The following is a 16,638-nucleotide window of genomic DNA, read 5'->3' as shown; positions in this document are numbered from 1 at the left end:
AAACGTATGGGCATCGGCCTCACTCACTAACGAACAGTATTTCCGCTGACAGCAGCACTCTGTAGCTTCACATTCACAAACCAGTCTTTTGCTGCAATTATCTAATTTAGTTTTATGTTGTGCTGATGGAAAACTACAACACGTTTCAAAAATCTCACATGAAAAAAAAATGCATCACAGGTAAAAACAACATCAGCAGTATCTCCACCTCTATTGTTCTGAATAGCCTGTAAGCCAGTGCCACCACTGCGTGACTAAGAGCTACGCCCAGGGATAGACTGTCCTCAGTGATATTCTGTCAGCCTTCAGAGCACTTCACCTGCACAGCATCAACGGGGCCTCCCTACATCTACAATTCCTGACAACTTCATCCCAGACTCTGGGAGCGTGCACTCAACGACAGCCAACATGGTAAGTGATGAGAGACGGAAAAAAAAATCTAATATATTTATGTCTAATCATATGATGTGTAATTTTAAACTATATATATATATATATATGTATATGTATATATATATATATATATGTAAAATCCTTTTTAGAAAGGTTTATACAAACTATAAAGTCTGTAAAGATCATAAATTATACAAAGTATATAAAGTTAGGTTGCAAAAGGTTATTAAAATTTTATATATATATATATATATATATATATATATGAATATAGTTTTACATACACCATCGAGTAAATATATAATAATATAATGTATATTGTATATAATATATGTAACAAAATCATTTTATTTTACCTGGAAAGAATAATCTATAAAAAAAAAAAAATGCACTCATTTTAAAATTGCTAATTACTTGCTTTCAATTTAGTAGTTTTACAATTAAATTGCATTATTTATCCCACGTTTGAAACTAATTGTATTTATTATTAATAAGAATAAATGAGAAATAAAATGGCACAAAATGATCAAAATGTTAAAAATAAAACAAGATTTTTTAATAATCAAATAAACTAGGGGCTATGGGAGTAGAGAAGAATTTTTAAAGGGATTCTGTCACCTTGTTTTCGGTTATAGAGCTGCAGACATGCACGGCTAGATCGCCGCTAGCATGTCCGCAATATACCTGTCCCATAGCACTGTGTCCTTTTATTGTATTAAAAAAATTATTTTATAGATATGTAAATGAGCCTGGTAAGGAGCCCAAGGGGCTGTACGAACCTTCTTGGAGCCACGTCCCCCTGTGAAGGAGCCCAGCACCGCCTATGTCCTCCGAATCTCCTCCTTGCTCACAGTTAGATCGCCGTAATCTCGCGATGATTTTTTAAACACAATAAAAGGACACAGCGCTATAGGACAGGTATATTGCGGACATGCTAGCGGCGATCTAGCCGTGCATGTCCGCAGCTCTATAGGCTAAAACGAGGTGACAGAATCCCTTTAAGTAGAATAAATGTTTTTTTACAAAGTTTAAATGGGCAAAAAAAAAAAGAAGAAAATAATGTAATGGGAAACGTGAAGTACAGATGCAGCCGAGCAAAATGTGATGGTTAAAGAATGGCAAGAAAATGTTAAATGACTCTTCGATGGATTTCAATGGCTTTTGTCACGAGATAAACGGGATAACACTGTGACATGTGCTATCAGAGCCTTTGGGACGGACTGGGAATTTAAAGTGGCCCTGGAAAAAATACTAAAAGTGGCCCCATTTTGTAATCAGGTCCAAATTGATGGAAGGCAGGGCCAAAACAAGTAGGCGGTGCCATCTATACCATATTGTGGGACATTATACCACCCCATCACAAAATACTGCCCCCAGCAGCACAAAATACATCCCAAAAACTTCTACTGGCCGGACGTAAGGAGGAGGGCTCAGGCGGCCCCCTGGGCATCGTCCCACCGAGAGATTTCCCTGGAAGGGCTATGGCCAATCTGCCCCTGGTTACATCTAAAGTTTCTGGCAGTTCAAATTTGGTAATTCATCTTAAGGAGGGTCTCAAGCTTGGATAAGCCTAGTACTTGTTGTGGGTCATCTAGAGTCATGGATAGAAGGGGTTCCAAATCAGGTTACCCCTTACTTGTATTAACTCACCATGCTTTTCATGCACCACTTAGTAGAAGTATTCTTATACTAACTTTTAGCCCATTATACATTGCAGGCTTGTTTCACCTATAGAAGTGCTTGACCAAAAGCTTTATTTGAAAATGTCAGCAATTTATAGTATACTATGATACCAGCTCTGCCTGAGGGTAGGGTTACATGGCATTTTGGGTGCCACAGGTGTCGCATGACCAAGGATCGCAGTGTAGCAGGGCAGCTATAGAAATGAATGGGGTCACAGAGCGACTCGCAGGTTGCTGCAACTGTGACCCCAGAATGGCAATAAATCCAACCCTGCCCAAGATCACCGTGTAGCCCTAGCCTTAAAGGGACAGAAACCTATCAGCTATTCATATGAATTTGTGTCTATGCAAATATGACCACCTGTTGAGTTTCGTGACATACGTCATTCTGTGAGGACAGGTGACATTCAGTTAACTATCTATTACCAGTGAACAATAAGCCCAAAATAAAAGCCATTATATTAAATATTTGATGTAAAAACATGTTTCAATACATACCTTTCTTCTGCATCAACATTTGTGCTTACATAGGGATGTCCCAAGAGAGGACCCAAAAATACGGAGCAAGCTGCAGGCGGTTTCTCTGTACACCAGGAACATGAAATAATTAGCTGTATTTGATCACGTCATAGAAAAAAAAAACATACTCAGTGATGCAAATGGAAAACTGTCGTTTTCTGTTCGGATGTGAAGCATGTAGTGAACGCATAGCATCCGGAGTGAATCCTGAGCCATTCATTTCAATGGGTCTGTGCACATGAGTGTAGCTTTTCACACATCATTTCTGCGTTCAAGAAGAATCACAGCATGCTTTATATTGTGCGTTTTTCACGAAGCTCTGGCTCCATAGAAGTTAATGGGGCTTGTATGAAAAACGGAAGGTATCTGGATGTAATGTGCTTTTTACTGATGCAAAACTATCGTTTTTTTCCTGAACAGAGCAAAATACTGATGAACTACTAACACACCTGTCATCTATGGGGGGGGGGGGGGGGGGGGGGTGGATGCTCAGTTTTCTCAACAAGAAACTCACACGACATTTCATGTAATGTTGTCGCAATGCAAAATGCTGAGATTGTAATTCAACAGTCACAAAAAACCCAGATATGCTGTATTTTGTGTCACCGATCACTTGTCACGTGCGACGCATGGCTCACTTGCAACTCACCTGTGGCTTGGCTGGGTTTTCACAGCCAAATCATAGTTCTAACAAGTTGGTTGCAGACAAGTTGGACATATTTTTGTGTCCTACAACTTTTCTGCAACATGGAGTCGGCAAAAGCTAATTTTGCCGCCCCCTTGACTCCGCCCAATGACCATGCCCTTTGACCTGGCCACAGACCCCACATTCAGACCTCAGATAAGCCCAAAGACCCCCCACTCAGCCCCCAGTGCCCCCCATCAAAACTTAAATCATTGCGGCAGGCAGAACTAACTACATACTACAATACTTACCTAAAACACTGTGGCTCCTCTTCCTCGCGCTCCTGTCTTCCCGCCAGCGTGCAGCGTCAGGTCATAGTGCGCGCACTACGTCTTGACGCTGTACGCGCTCAGGAGGATAGTGCAGCGCCGGGGCCGCCGCCGCCAGGGAGCTGGGACAGTGTAAGTTTAAGGGGGCGGGGCTGGCTGCGCAAGTTTGCGTGTTGAGTCTGGACCGGGATCACCCCATCAGACATGTCACCCGGTGCGGCCCGCACCCATCGCACCCTCCTCGCAACGCTACTATTGCGGCCAGACTCCAGAGAGCCGGCACCCCCAGCAAGAGTGTGCTCTACGCGGTGGCCTACTCTGCCTATGGGTGGCGCCGGCCCTGCATGTAGACATACCCTTAGTCTACAGGTGGCAGATATTCTCTGAATCTCTTTCACATCCAGATTTTGCCACAGATATTCAGTGGCTTTGACTCTGTATTGCCAAGGGTGAAATCCTCTATGAAAATCTGTGTGTTTTCTGCAACATAATGGACATGCTGAGGATTTTCAAATCTGCAGTATTCTCATATTTCTGCATGGATAGATATTAAATGGAGTCTGTCATCACAGTTTTACCTTTTTAACCCTTCCCATAGCTTTCTAGCAGCATTACAGTTGATAAAAACGTTACCTTTATAAGCAATCGTGGACTTATAAAACTGCAAAAATCATCTAAGTAGGATATGCAAATGAGGGCTCGTAAGTGCCCAGGGGCGACGTCAACCTCGTAGGTGCCCAGGCAGCTCTGCCTTATCGTCGCTTCCCCCTGCCCAGTCTTTCCCTCTGCCCGCCCATCTTCTTACTTCCTCTCTCGCCAAGATCCCGCGCCTGCGTGCTGAGTCCGTCGGCCGGCGCATGCGCACTGCGATTTCCATTCCTGGTACGGCATCACAGTAGTTAATACGCATGCGCCGGCTAACTGTCCGTTAGCCGGCGCATGCGCATTAATTACTGTGATGCCGTACCAGGAATGGACATCGCAGTGCGCATGCGCCGGCCGACGGACTCAGCACGAAGGCGCGGGATCTCGGTGAGAGAAGAAGTAAGAAGATGGGTGGGCAGAGGGAAAGAATGGGCGGGCAGAGGGAAAGACTGGGCAGGGGGAAGCGACGATAAGGCAGAGCTGCCCGGGCACCTATGAGGTTGACGCCGCCCCTGGGCATTTGCGAGCCCTCATTTGCATATCGTATTAAGATGATTTTTGCAGTTTTATAAGTCCACGATTGCTTATAAAGGTAACGTTTTTATCAACTGTAATGCTGCTAGAAAGCTATGAGAAGGGTTAAAAAGGTGAAACTGTGATGACAGACTCCCTTTAACAATTGCCATATGTCTGAATGTGGCCAAATATCCCCATGCAGCTAAAAACAAAGGAACTTTGGGGCACATTTATTAAGACCAGTGTTTTAGACGACGGTCTTAATAAAGGCCCATAGCTGGCGGGGGATCCGCCAAAGTTATGAAGAGGGGTAAGACCTCTCCATAACTTTGGCGCATCCAGCACCAGTTCTAAAATTAAGACAGCTTCCGAGTAGTGTTGAGCGCGAATATTCGAATCACAAATTTTAATCGCGAATATCGCCATTTCGAGAATTCGCGAATATTTAGAATATAGTGCTATATATTCGTATTTGCGAATAGTGTTGAATATTCTATTTGTGAATTTATCACAAATTTATCGCGAATATAGTACATTGCCAATTTTTCGCAATCAAGTAAACAATGACTGGAGATCACGAATTCTCGAATTTGCGAATTTATGGTGAATATTCGGCCAAAAATTTGCAAAATATTGTGAATTCGAATATATTGACTATGCCGCTCATCACTACTTCCGAGCTGTCTTACATTTAGATAATTTTCTACGCCTAAAATAGGCGTAGAAAATGATGAATGAGATGGGCCTGCGGCCTGTCCCCCTCCCTGTCAGGCCCACAATTTTAGGCGTATTTCAGATTAGTAAATGACTCCCTTTGTCATTACATACCTTTTATCGTGTGTCTACCGCTATTACATGTCTGGTCTCTATGGGAACAGATTACAGACAAACCTTGTGTAGTTTGATCCCACAGTCATACTCACTTCCATCTGTTTGCTACTTCCACTGAACATACATTCGATAGGTTACAGGAATTAAACAGGTGGAAAGAAGAATAATGATTGTAGGATCAGACTACACAGGCTTTGTTTGTAGTCTGTTACCATAGAGACACATAGGTTTGTATCACAGCTTTACATAAATAGATCAAGACTATTTGGAAAGTTGATTCATTAATTTTTTTTCTCATTTATTGTAGCCTAGGTAAACCTAGGCTTTATACATAGAAGGCCACTATATACTGAAGCCATAGATTCAGCATTAGTGCAAAAAAATAATTGATGTCCATATTAGGTATTTCAAATGTATTTGCCTTTTACTTGTCCTTCAAAAATTTCATGTAGTATAGCACCGATCATCTGGTCTACCTGGTTCATCAAAAGTGTGAACAATGACACACAGGAAATATACTAAATGCATCCGACTAAACAGCACATGACATATGAGTGAAGAAGGAGGTGAACATACTGCAAAGTTAATAATTTATCAGACAGCAGGTGCACCATCGATCTGACATGAAGAAAGCATATGCATAATTCAAGAGGGAAAATATGTATAAACTATATACACTCAAACTCAATGTACAAAGCATAGCAACCCTACATGCATTGTAATTATGTACTGCTGGCATAGGAACATCATTGTCTTATTTCCATGGAAACCTCTGTTTACACCATGTTTGCATAGCATGGTGATACAGTTGTCATCCTCATTGGTTATTTCAACTAATAAATAGTATATTGGTGTAAAATCATGTAAGATGGTAAAATGGTTCTTCAAAATAAAATAAAATCCCCTGGGTGAAAAGGGTGGAGTGCCGATGCCAATGCATAAACCAGAAAGGGCTGTAGACTAGTTAAACAACTCCAGCAGTATACAATGGTCTATTGATGCTAAGCATCATTTTCCAAAAATGAAACGTATAAGCCCCCCTTATACTTTAAACTGGGTCTATACTCTAAAGCAGGCATGCCCAACCTGCGGCCCTTCGGCTGTTGCAAAACTACAACTCCCAGCATGCTCGAACAGCCTACAGCTATCAGCCTACAGCAGGGCATGGTGAGAGTTGTAGTTTTAACAAAAGCTGGAGGGCCGCAGGTTGGGCATCTCTGCTCTAAAGCTGGGTGTAGAACTGCACAGTGATCACTGCAATTTTGCACCACAGGGGGAGTAACCCAGCAGTCCAACAGCACCCCTGCTGCCAGGCGAAGCCCCCATGGCTCTGGGTTACAGCCTCCAAGTGCACCGTAGCAGAGCCCCATGCGGAAACGAACAGATGACAAAAACTCGCCAAACAGCTAAGATAGTAAAAACATTTTTGCAGCCTAAGGGCCCATTCACACGTCCGTGTGTGTTTTGCGGATCCGCGGATCCGCAAAACACGGACATCGGCAATGTGCGTTCCCCATTTTGCGGACAACACATCGCCGGCACTTAATAGAAAATGCCTAATCTTGTCCGCAATTGCGGACAAGAATAGGACATGTTCTATATTTTTCGGGATTGGAATTGCAGACCCGGAAGTGCGGATCCGCAATTCCGGATCCGGGCAGCACATCGTGCTGCCCCATAGAAATGAATGGGTCCGCAATTTCGTTCCGCAAAATGCGGAACGAAATTGCGGACGTGTGAATGGACCCTTAAGGCACAGAGTAGTTAAACAACTTGCAGTGTCCCACTAGCTTACGTCGGCACTGCAAAAGCTTGATTTGTCATCTGTAATATCATGCTGTATTGTATTATTATGTGAAATCCCTGTTACCAGGCTGTCAGGTGCATTACATACATTCCACCACTAGATGGGGGTAGCACCACAGTATATATAGGACAGTTCAGGTTTAGTTAGGGAGTTGAGAAGATGTAGTGGTTGAGTTCAGAGTGTGGAGGAAGAAGAAGATGGAGTGAGAGGTCCCCTCTCCTCTCAGCTCTCTCTTGGGCTCCACGGCCCAGAGGAGTCATCGGGTATTTCAGTATCAAGCCAGGAAGATAGGCAGAGGTAAAGTCTATATTCTACCATTCACTCTTCCGGAGTAGCAAGTTAATTTCGTCAAGTTTATTGTTGGATAAAGACAAAGGAAGGACAAAGCCATTATTCTGGGCTCTAGGCGCCTTTGTATCTAGGTGAAGGACTTATTAGCTTCTGGCAGCCTTACCGTTATTCTAAGGACAGATAAGGGTTCTGTTGCATCACTTGTGTGTAGAAGACTAAGACTTGACCTGGTTATAGTAAAGTTCTCAGTTGGATTTAAACCTGCCTCGTTCTTCTAACTTCATACTGCTACAACTCTTAACATTTTGCACCATCAAGGTGCTGGCGTCACGACAATACCTAAGTCAGGGGCCCAGCCGCACAAGCACTCAGAAACCCAAGCACCATCAAGGGCACCTCAATCACCACCTGGCCGGTGTCCCCTGTAATAGAGCGTGCCCCGGAGAATCCAGTGCTGTTCTCCCCTTCACTGCACTGCTGGCCCAGGGAGGCGTCTGCTAAACCGTGAGTAACCGATGAACTGTTTGTACACTTCGGCCCACCGTGAACCTCACGCATTCTACCCCTGCGGAGTGGCACGTTGCAATTTAAAATTGGCGTCACGAACAGGATCTATATCCTCTGTGCCTTATAGAACAGGATCTATATCATCTGTGCCTTATAGAACAGGATCTATATCCTCTGTGCCTTATAGAACATGATCTATATCCTCTGTGCCTTATAGAACAGGATCAATATCCTCTGTGCCTTATGTGAATGAGCCCCATTTTTTTGACTGTTTTATTGGGCTAAAGAACTGTTTAAACTGCTTAGAAACTGCCTGGATATACTGTGCCAATTATCTACTTTGAAATCGCACTATTAAAACTGAGAAAAGCGCAGATTTTTGTGTCACTAGAACTGCTTGCTGTGACTGAATTGACTTTGACCTTGAACCTAAAATGGCCGCCGGGGGCCTTCTTGTCTGATTTATGGCGCCATCACTCTGTTCGGCGGGAAAATAGAGCGCCGCCCCTTGAAAAGTGCGGGAAAATAATTTCTACTGCGACATCACTTCAATACCATGGATTACAATATGAGCGCCCCCTCCCCTATGCTGCAGAACCTAGGGGGCGTGCAAGAGAAAAGGTGGAGCCTGCATGATCAGTGGATCAGTCTGCTAGATGAGTGGCTGCTTCCAGACACGCAGGGAGAAAGATTCGTGAGCATGGCAGCAAATGTACCTGCAGGGTCTAACAATGAGCCGGAATCACTCACCGCTTCAGAAGACGCAATGCCGAAGCTACCTAAGGCTGACCTGGAGACAGCGGAGATCAGTCGTGGCCCACAGCCATCACAATGGTCATCGGAGGGCGATCTTTTCCTGGCATGGGAACACAACGACTTTTACGAACTCATGAACAAGGCATGGGCCTCCCACTATGGCCCGTACTATACAGCGGGTCCACCATTGAGGCCAGAGGAGCCCCTACAAGCTCAACGAAGCCCTTTACCTTCAACGCTGCTGAAGGAGGAGACCGGACGCCAGTGGCACTCACAAGGAGTAAGCCATGGCCCAACCGGAGCCAGAGGAAAGTCAAGGAGGAAGCCACGGAGGAATTCCCTAACCCTGAGTGGCCGAGTTTTCCACAAAGGCCATCCACCACTCCAGCGCAGTGCCTGTACGCGACAGGAACATCAAGAACTAATGTAGTGTGGCAGCCCAAGAAAAAATCAACACAAATGAAAGCTCTAAACGTGTGTAGGCTTAAGCAGCACTTAAATATCAATCAAGAAGTAAGCCCCCAAGGGGAGAGTGTCAGTATCTAAAACATAGCTTCAAATTAAGTATGCAACTAAAACGCACCACTGTGATGCAATAATCTAAAAGACATGAGGGGTCCAAGCCTGGTACCCCAGCACTGGTAGAGTAAATATAAACCTGCTCCACCTATTGAAAGGTGCGAGCAGTCTTACCAGACCAATATGGGCAATGGGATCAGCGAAGGTGTCCAGGGAGATATATCCAAAGGATATCAGATGTAGGCTGGATGGAAGGTCACAGTATAAGATGGCGTCTGCATAGTTGATGCAGAGCTGTGCCCAATTAAACCCTATGAGTGGGGAAGGGGACTGGTTTCATTCTGCCTATCTATACAGAGCATCCGCTCCAAGAGGGGCGACCCCGTCCGGATAGCTGTCCCTACTTCGGACCTGATCCCTCAATTTGATGATGAACAAGGCGAGCTAATGCGTTCCTGATGACCTGCTGACGTGGCACGTTTCTGTCCATGTCGACTCTTCAGGGGAATACAAAAGGAAAAAACGAGGTTATATAACCTGCAGCGATAACTGGGTCAGGTAATTAAACTTGTGTTTGCCACCCCAGGGTAACAGGGTGCAAGTCTGCAAATGAGATGGTGATCCTATGCTGGTTGGTCAGGAAGTTATGATAATCCTAAATATGGCAGATCCCCCATGGTTGGGGGAAAAAAAAATCTACCAGCCCACCATCGTGTCCTCACCACAAGGACCTCAATCCGAACCCCGGAGAAGGCGCCTTAAAAAGAAGACCACTTCTACCTGTAAGCCGAATGCCAAAGAAGGGTGCGTTCGGGGGCTGCAAAGTTTGTCCCTCCAGGAACTGCCACAAGGGATCAGCAAGCCGGTGACCAGAGGGAAGATCACTATTTTCAATGAAATTCGGAGGCAGTTGAAGCTACCAACTATGCCAGTACATTGTCCAATGGGAGCTGTCCTTGATGGCTGATCTTCGGATGAGTGGGATTCTGGGAGTCTACTATCTACAGATGTGCCTTCATCACCGAATCCATACCTGTGAGTAGGCCTGTAGGCCATTCTACAATGACTGTGACACTAAGGAGTCCTTCTTTGTTTCCCAGCATGGACTGTTGTCAGTTTTTAAAGACACAGTGACAGTTGTTTCAGGTCAGTGCTCCGCCTGCTGGCCCTTAAAGGAACTTACCAGAACCCCTTCTGGCCTGTGTTTTTCCTTCTGTCCCAGTTGCGCCTGTTTTGCGCAAAGTTTCCCCCCTCCTATTCCCTTTTCAGGTTAATGAGGGTTATGCAACAGGACTATAACATTGTTTAAGTCAGGTACCCAGAAAGACATTCTTCTGTGCTTGTTTCTATGCAATTCTTATGTTTGCAATTCAACAGACTTTTTGACCTTTCTTTATTATGCTGCACTTAAAAAGTTTTATATTCTAAAGACTTAGTTGGACTTTGCCATGGACTTTATATTATGTTTGTGAGATCAACACCCATTTGTGTCACCGGCAAGGTCAGAAGAAACGCCGCTCCACATTCCATTTTGCATTGTGAACCATATAATTTATTTATATCTGCATGCTTTCCCCTTTTATATCTTTAAGGAGACTTTGTCAAGAATGTGTCGAGGTCAACACATATTAAACAAAGAGGGTATGCAGTGTCCCACTAGCTTACCTGGGCACTGCAAAAGTTTGTTTTGTCATCTGTAATATCATGCTGTATTGTAATATTATGTGAAATCCCTGTTACCAGGCTGTCAGGTGCATTACATACATTCCACCACTAGATGGGGGTAGCACCACAGTATATATAGGACAGTTCAAGCCTAGTTAGGGAGTACATATAGCAGTAAAAGACACAGTTCTAAAGTATATTGCAGTGTAGTCTTCTCTCGAAAACTTTGCATGGGCAGCAACAATAATGGTAAAAGTAGTACTTCCTGACTCTCTTTTTAAGGACGCTTTCCAGTAAAAACCACAGGCGTGCTATTCTTTTCTTGTTAACCCTTTCTGCAGTTCCCAGACTATGGGGTGCAGATGTTAAATCCAGATGGCCAGATAAATTCCTAACCCCAAAATGGCTCAAATAGAGTTGTTACTGAGACTGATACAGCATTTAGGTGTTACTTAAAGCAGACCTGTCCACCAAGACAGGTGAAAGTAAAATATGGCTATCCAAATGGTAAAAATGTCTGATTGCTGGAATAGGGATCCTAATGCCCCATGTTCCTCCTCACTGTATTTATTACTTTGAATAGGTGATGAACGCCCAGTGTAGGACAATCCCTTAACATTAAGTTGCATTCACAAACTGGATAACTAGGAGGTGTAACTTGAAAAGAGCCTTTATTGTAATGTAATGGGACAGCAGAAGCCGTTTATAATGCCCCAAACTTACTGCAGGCATCGTATAGCTGCCCAAGAAACACTTGCCTAGATTCCTGCACAGAATTAGCCATTGAGAAAGTAGTGGTTTGGCTTCAGGCCCTTTCTAGTGCCCAGTGGGTTAGTCCCATAGTGATAGTGTGGCCTGTGTCTTGGCAGGTACACCACTGATGTGAGCCTTACACTAAAGGGAACCTGTCCCATAATACATGCAGTCTTACCTGCAGGCAGCACGTTATAGAGTAGGAGAAGCCGAGCAGACTGATACCTGTATATAGTTTTGTGGAAAACAAAATTTGTACTGTATTAATTCAAATACCTACTTAGGAGTCCAGTGGGCAGAGTGATAATTGGCAGTACCACTCTTACTGTTTTAGGGCACCAAGGGGGCAGCACCACTCTGATCTGAGAACTAAGATGGCATCCTTATTGTGTGCAGAGCACTAAGGGAGTATCCTTACTGTGTGGGGGGCACAAAGGAGCACTAATACTGTCTGGATACAAAAAAGGGAACAGGGTGGGATTGGGCTTGTAGGGATAGGGATTGGGCAGGGATAGATGTGTGACTACAGTATGTGGCCATGGCGTGCTGTGGTGGTGTCCCTCTTTACATCTATCTAAGTTGGAGGTTGAATAATTATGACCTGTTGTATCATGCATTTTTTAGCAGTTTACCCCTCTCTGCAGACTCCATATCCAATTCTCAGTTGTCCCAGAGCTAGTGAGTAGAGATTAACTGATTTTTCTCTGATCACATTTATTACAAAGTTTCTTAGATTTACTTGTACAATTGAATTTAGGGATTAGGAAGTTTAGGGATTATATTAATAAAACACAATAAGGCTTGTTTGACACTTGCGTTGTTAATTTTGGTTTTGAGATCCAGCAGAGGATCTCAAAACCGGAATTAAACCGATCCATTTTGATTTAGCAGATCAGGATGCATCACTAAATCTGTCACTAAATACATTGAAAGTCAATGGGTGCCGAATCCTTTTTTTTAGGATCCTAAAAAACCGGATCCTTCATTATTGACTTACATTGTTTTTGGTGCCAGATTTAGTTTGTTCTGTTTCTATGACCGGACACAAAACCGCAGCTTGCAGCGGTTTTGTGTCCAGTCACAAAACGGAATGCTGACGGAACGAAAGGCATCCTGAATGGATTTCTTTCTATTCAGAATGCATTAGGACTAAACAAAACCCTTTTTTTCCAGTTTTGAGATCCTCTGCCGGATCTCAATACTGGAAAACAACAACGCAAGTGTAAAAACAGGCCTTATTATACTGAATCACTTCCAATAAACTATTTATCAGTCTTTTCAGCTCCTCCTGCTCTATAACATGCTGCCATGACAGGTTTTCTTAATTGGTTGTCTGAGGAGGAGACTGGACAACACCCAGGATCTGCCATTGTAAAAAAGGGTCTAGTGTAACAATGGTTATTTGATAGATGGGGACAAATGATGCAAAGGAGGACATTACTTAAAATAATGTTTTGCTATTTTCCTACTTGAAACCATTTACTAGGCAGTTCTTCAGGCACCTCTACCCCCTGTAATGGTCTCCACTTTCTTGGCATTACCATAGTATATTGGCACAGTCAAAGAGAGCATTTTCTAAGCATACAATGCTCGGAGCATAAGTACAGCATGTGCAATCCAACATTAAAAGGTGCTCACTGTGATACTAAACGAATATAAAACATTGGCCCACAGCCTAGAAAACCAGTCTTTTCAAGGAGAATGACCTAGTCAATTGGTTTTAAATTACTCTCTTTGTGAATAGGTGTCACGGCTGAGGATGGGGGAAATCCTCAGCCGTGTGCAGCCCGGTGATGTTACGGCTGCTTGGCCATGAAGACAGGATTAGGGAGCAGGTCACCTCCTAAGGCATCCCTAACCTGACCCTAGCTCCTAGCTGCATGGGCCAACCTTGATGGTAGGAGGGCCCATGCTCCGGAACCTAAAAGTCCCTGCTAGCCCTCAAGATGACCCTCACCTAGGAGCTGAGTAAGACAAGCCCACTCCTCCTAGACACGGAGGAGCAGGAGTCTCAACGGCCAAGCTGCAGGAAAAGGGGAGACATAAACAGCTCTATGGATATGGCAGGTGAACAAAGAGTTCCACCTACCTGCCACAGCCTTGCTGACTGGATCCCTGTGTTAGCAGGGTGCAGATCACCAGCGCATCCCTACACAGGGACCCAGATCCATAGCTGCACAAAATCACATATAAAACATCACACGGACATCACACATAACTGGAAATAACTAAAGCACAATATGGTTATGACATTAAGGTTTATGACCACAGGGGTGGCTCTTACTGGCAAGTAATAAATACATGAGGCTGCTCTCAGCTAAGCATGGCTGAAGCAACCTGAAGGCCTGCAAAAGCAGTGAGGCTTTATAGGCCAAGAAGCCACACCCCACAGTCGGACACACCCAGTGATCACACACACTAGGAAGGGGATTAACCCTTCCAACGCCAGGGAAGGGAAAACACCACTTAAAGGGAACGTGCACACAATAACATAAAACACAGTGCACACATCCACACATCACACACAAAACCGCATGCGCAGCGTAGCGAGCTGCATGGCACAGCTCAGCCTGCTACGCTGCCACATACATACTGTTGCCAGCGGCAACCACAGGTGAGGCCAATACCACAGCCCTCACCTGTGATTGAACACCAATGAAAACCGCTGACAACCGCATGCGGTTCAGGAGTCACGGTCATAGCCATGGCCGTGACACTCCCACCCCTCAAAGCCCCCCCACCAAAAAAAGACACGTGAGGGACTCAGACAAGGGGAAAGGAGAAGGGGGCGTCCACTCTCAGTGCCGGTTCTAAAAAGGGGTCGCTGTCAGCTGCATCCTCTCCCGGCTCACACTAGCCAGTCCGACGAGGACTGCAGCCCGCACCAGCAACAAAGGGGAAAGAACCACTGAGAGATGGACGAAGGGACTCTCCACGCACGTCCCCACTCCAGTCGCTGCCAGCAGACACCCCTAACCAGCACACAGCTGGACTACTTACGGAGTGCTGCCAGCAAACGACCAGAGATGGGAACATGGAGAGGGACGAGGGATCCCCAACACGGACACGGAAGGTAAGGTGGCGGGGAATGCCACTAACCGTGCCGTTAACGGAGAACCCCCAGGAACGCTCTCCCTCCGGAGAACGCGCATGCAGGCCACAAGGGTATGGCACTGCATGCTGCACCCTCTTTCGAAGGTATGCATACCGCATACCAGACACACACCACGTGTAGTAAAAATCAGGGGGAACGCCAAATGAGGCAACGATGATGGCGGGGAAACGCCACTCACCGCGCCGTCAGCGGCGAAACCCCCAGAACGCTCTCCCTCCGAAGAGCGCGCATGTACCCCTTCACAGAAGGCAGTACATGCTACACCCTCTTTCGAGGGATGCATACTCCCACCCCTCAAAGCCCCTCCCAACAACAAAAGGGGAAAGTTGGTGAGGCATAAGAAACAATGGGAGGGGGGGAGGGGAAAGACACAAAAAGGGGACACCAACACGGACAACGGTGAGCTGGAATGCCACTCACCGCGCCATAAATGGTGAAAGCCCCATAACGCTCTCCCTCCGGAGAACGCGCATGCACCCCATCCGTAGACAGCAGTGCATGCTTTACCCTCTTTCGAGGGAACGCCACGTAAGAGCGGCTGTGGTCATACTGTCACGGCTGAGGATGGGGGAAATCCTCAGCCGTGTGCAGCCCGGTGATGTTACGGCTGCTTGGCCATGAAGACAGGATTAGGGAGCAGGTCACCTCCTAAGGCATCCCTAACCTGACCCTAGCTCCTAGCTGCATGGGCCAACCTTGATGGTAGGAGGGCCCATGCTCCGGAACCTAAAAGTCCCTGCTAGCCCTCAAGATGACCCTCACCTAGGAGCTGAGTAAGACAAGCCCACTCCTCCTAGACACGGAGGAGCAGGAGTCTCAACGGCCAAGCTGCAGGAAAAGGGGAGACATAAACAGCTCTATGGATATGGCAGGTGAACAAAGAGTTCCACCTACCTGCCACAGCCTTGCTGACTGGATCCCTGTGTTAGCAGGGTGCAGATCACCAGCGCATCCCTACACAGGGACCCAGATCCATAGCTGCACAAAATCACATATAAAACATCACACGGACATCACACATAACTGGAAATAACTAAAGCACAATATGGTTATGACATTAAGGTTTATGACCACAGGGGTGGCTCTTACTGGCAAGTAATAAATACATGAGGCTGCTCTCAGCTAAGCATGGCTGAAGCAACCTGAAGGCCTGCAAAAGCAGTGAGGCTTTATAGGCCAAGAAGCCACACCCCACAGTCGGACACACCCAGTGATCACACACACTAGGAAGGGGATTAACCCTTCCAACGCCAGGGAAGGGAAAACACCACTTAAAGGGAACGTGCACACAATAACATAAAACACAGTGCACACATCCACACATCACACACAAAACCGCATGCGCAGCGTAGCGAGCTGCATGGCACAGCTCAGCCTGCTACGCTGCCACATACATACTGTTGCCAGCGGCAACCACAGGTGAGGCCAATACCACAGCCCTCACCTGTGATTGAACACCAATGAAAACCGCTGACAACCGCATGCGGTTCAGGAGTCACGGTCATAGCCATGGCCGTGACAATAGGTTTCTCTGTCTTGACGTCTTTTACAATGTTCTAAAGATCAAAAAGTGATTTTCAGATCACTTTCTATTGTTATTTTTTATTTGGCCAAATGGAATATATATTTGCAGTCTGTACAAATGAAATTTACAAAATTGGTCTTAGGTTATTTGTCTTACATTC

At 45.4% G+C, this 16,638-nt stretch overlaps 1 protein-coding gene across 1 annotated transcript in view; it reads left to right on the top strand.

Moving 5' to 3' along the window:
• Positions 1 to 238: 238 nt before the first annotated feature.
• Positions 239 to 16,638, top strand: part of DSTN (destrin, actin depolymerizing factor) — a 64,041-nt gene continuing 47,641 nt past the window's right edge. The window contains exon 1 of the mRNA XM_040429661.1: positions 239 to 411. Within this exon, the coding sequence (XP_040285595.1) occupies positions 409 to 411 (3 nt within the window). The 5' untranslated portion in view covers positions 239 to 408. The remainder of the gene's footprint in view (positions 412 to 16,638) is intronic.

This window comes from Bufo bufo, chromosome 4 (genome assembly GCF_905171765.1).
Source record: "Bufo bufo chromosome 4, aBufBuf1.1, whole genome shotgun sequence".
Lineage (NCBI taxonomy): Eukaryota > Metazoa > Chordata > Amphibia > Anura > Bufonidae > Bufo > Bufo bufo.
Note: the sequence above shows the minus strand (reverse complement) of the source record. Positions and strands in the feature narration are given on the sequence as shown.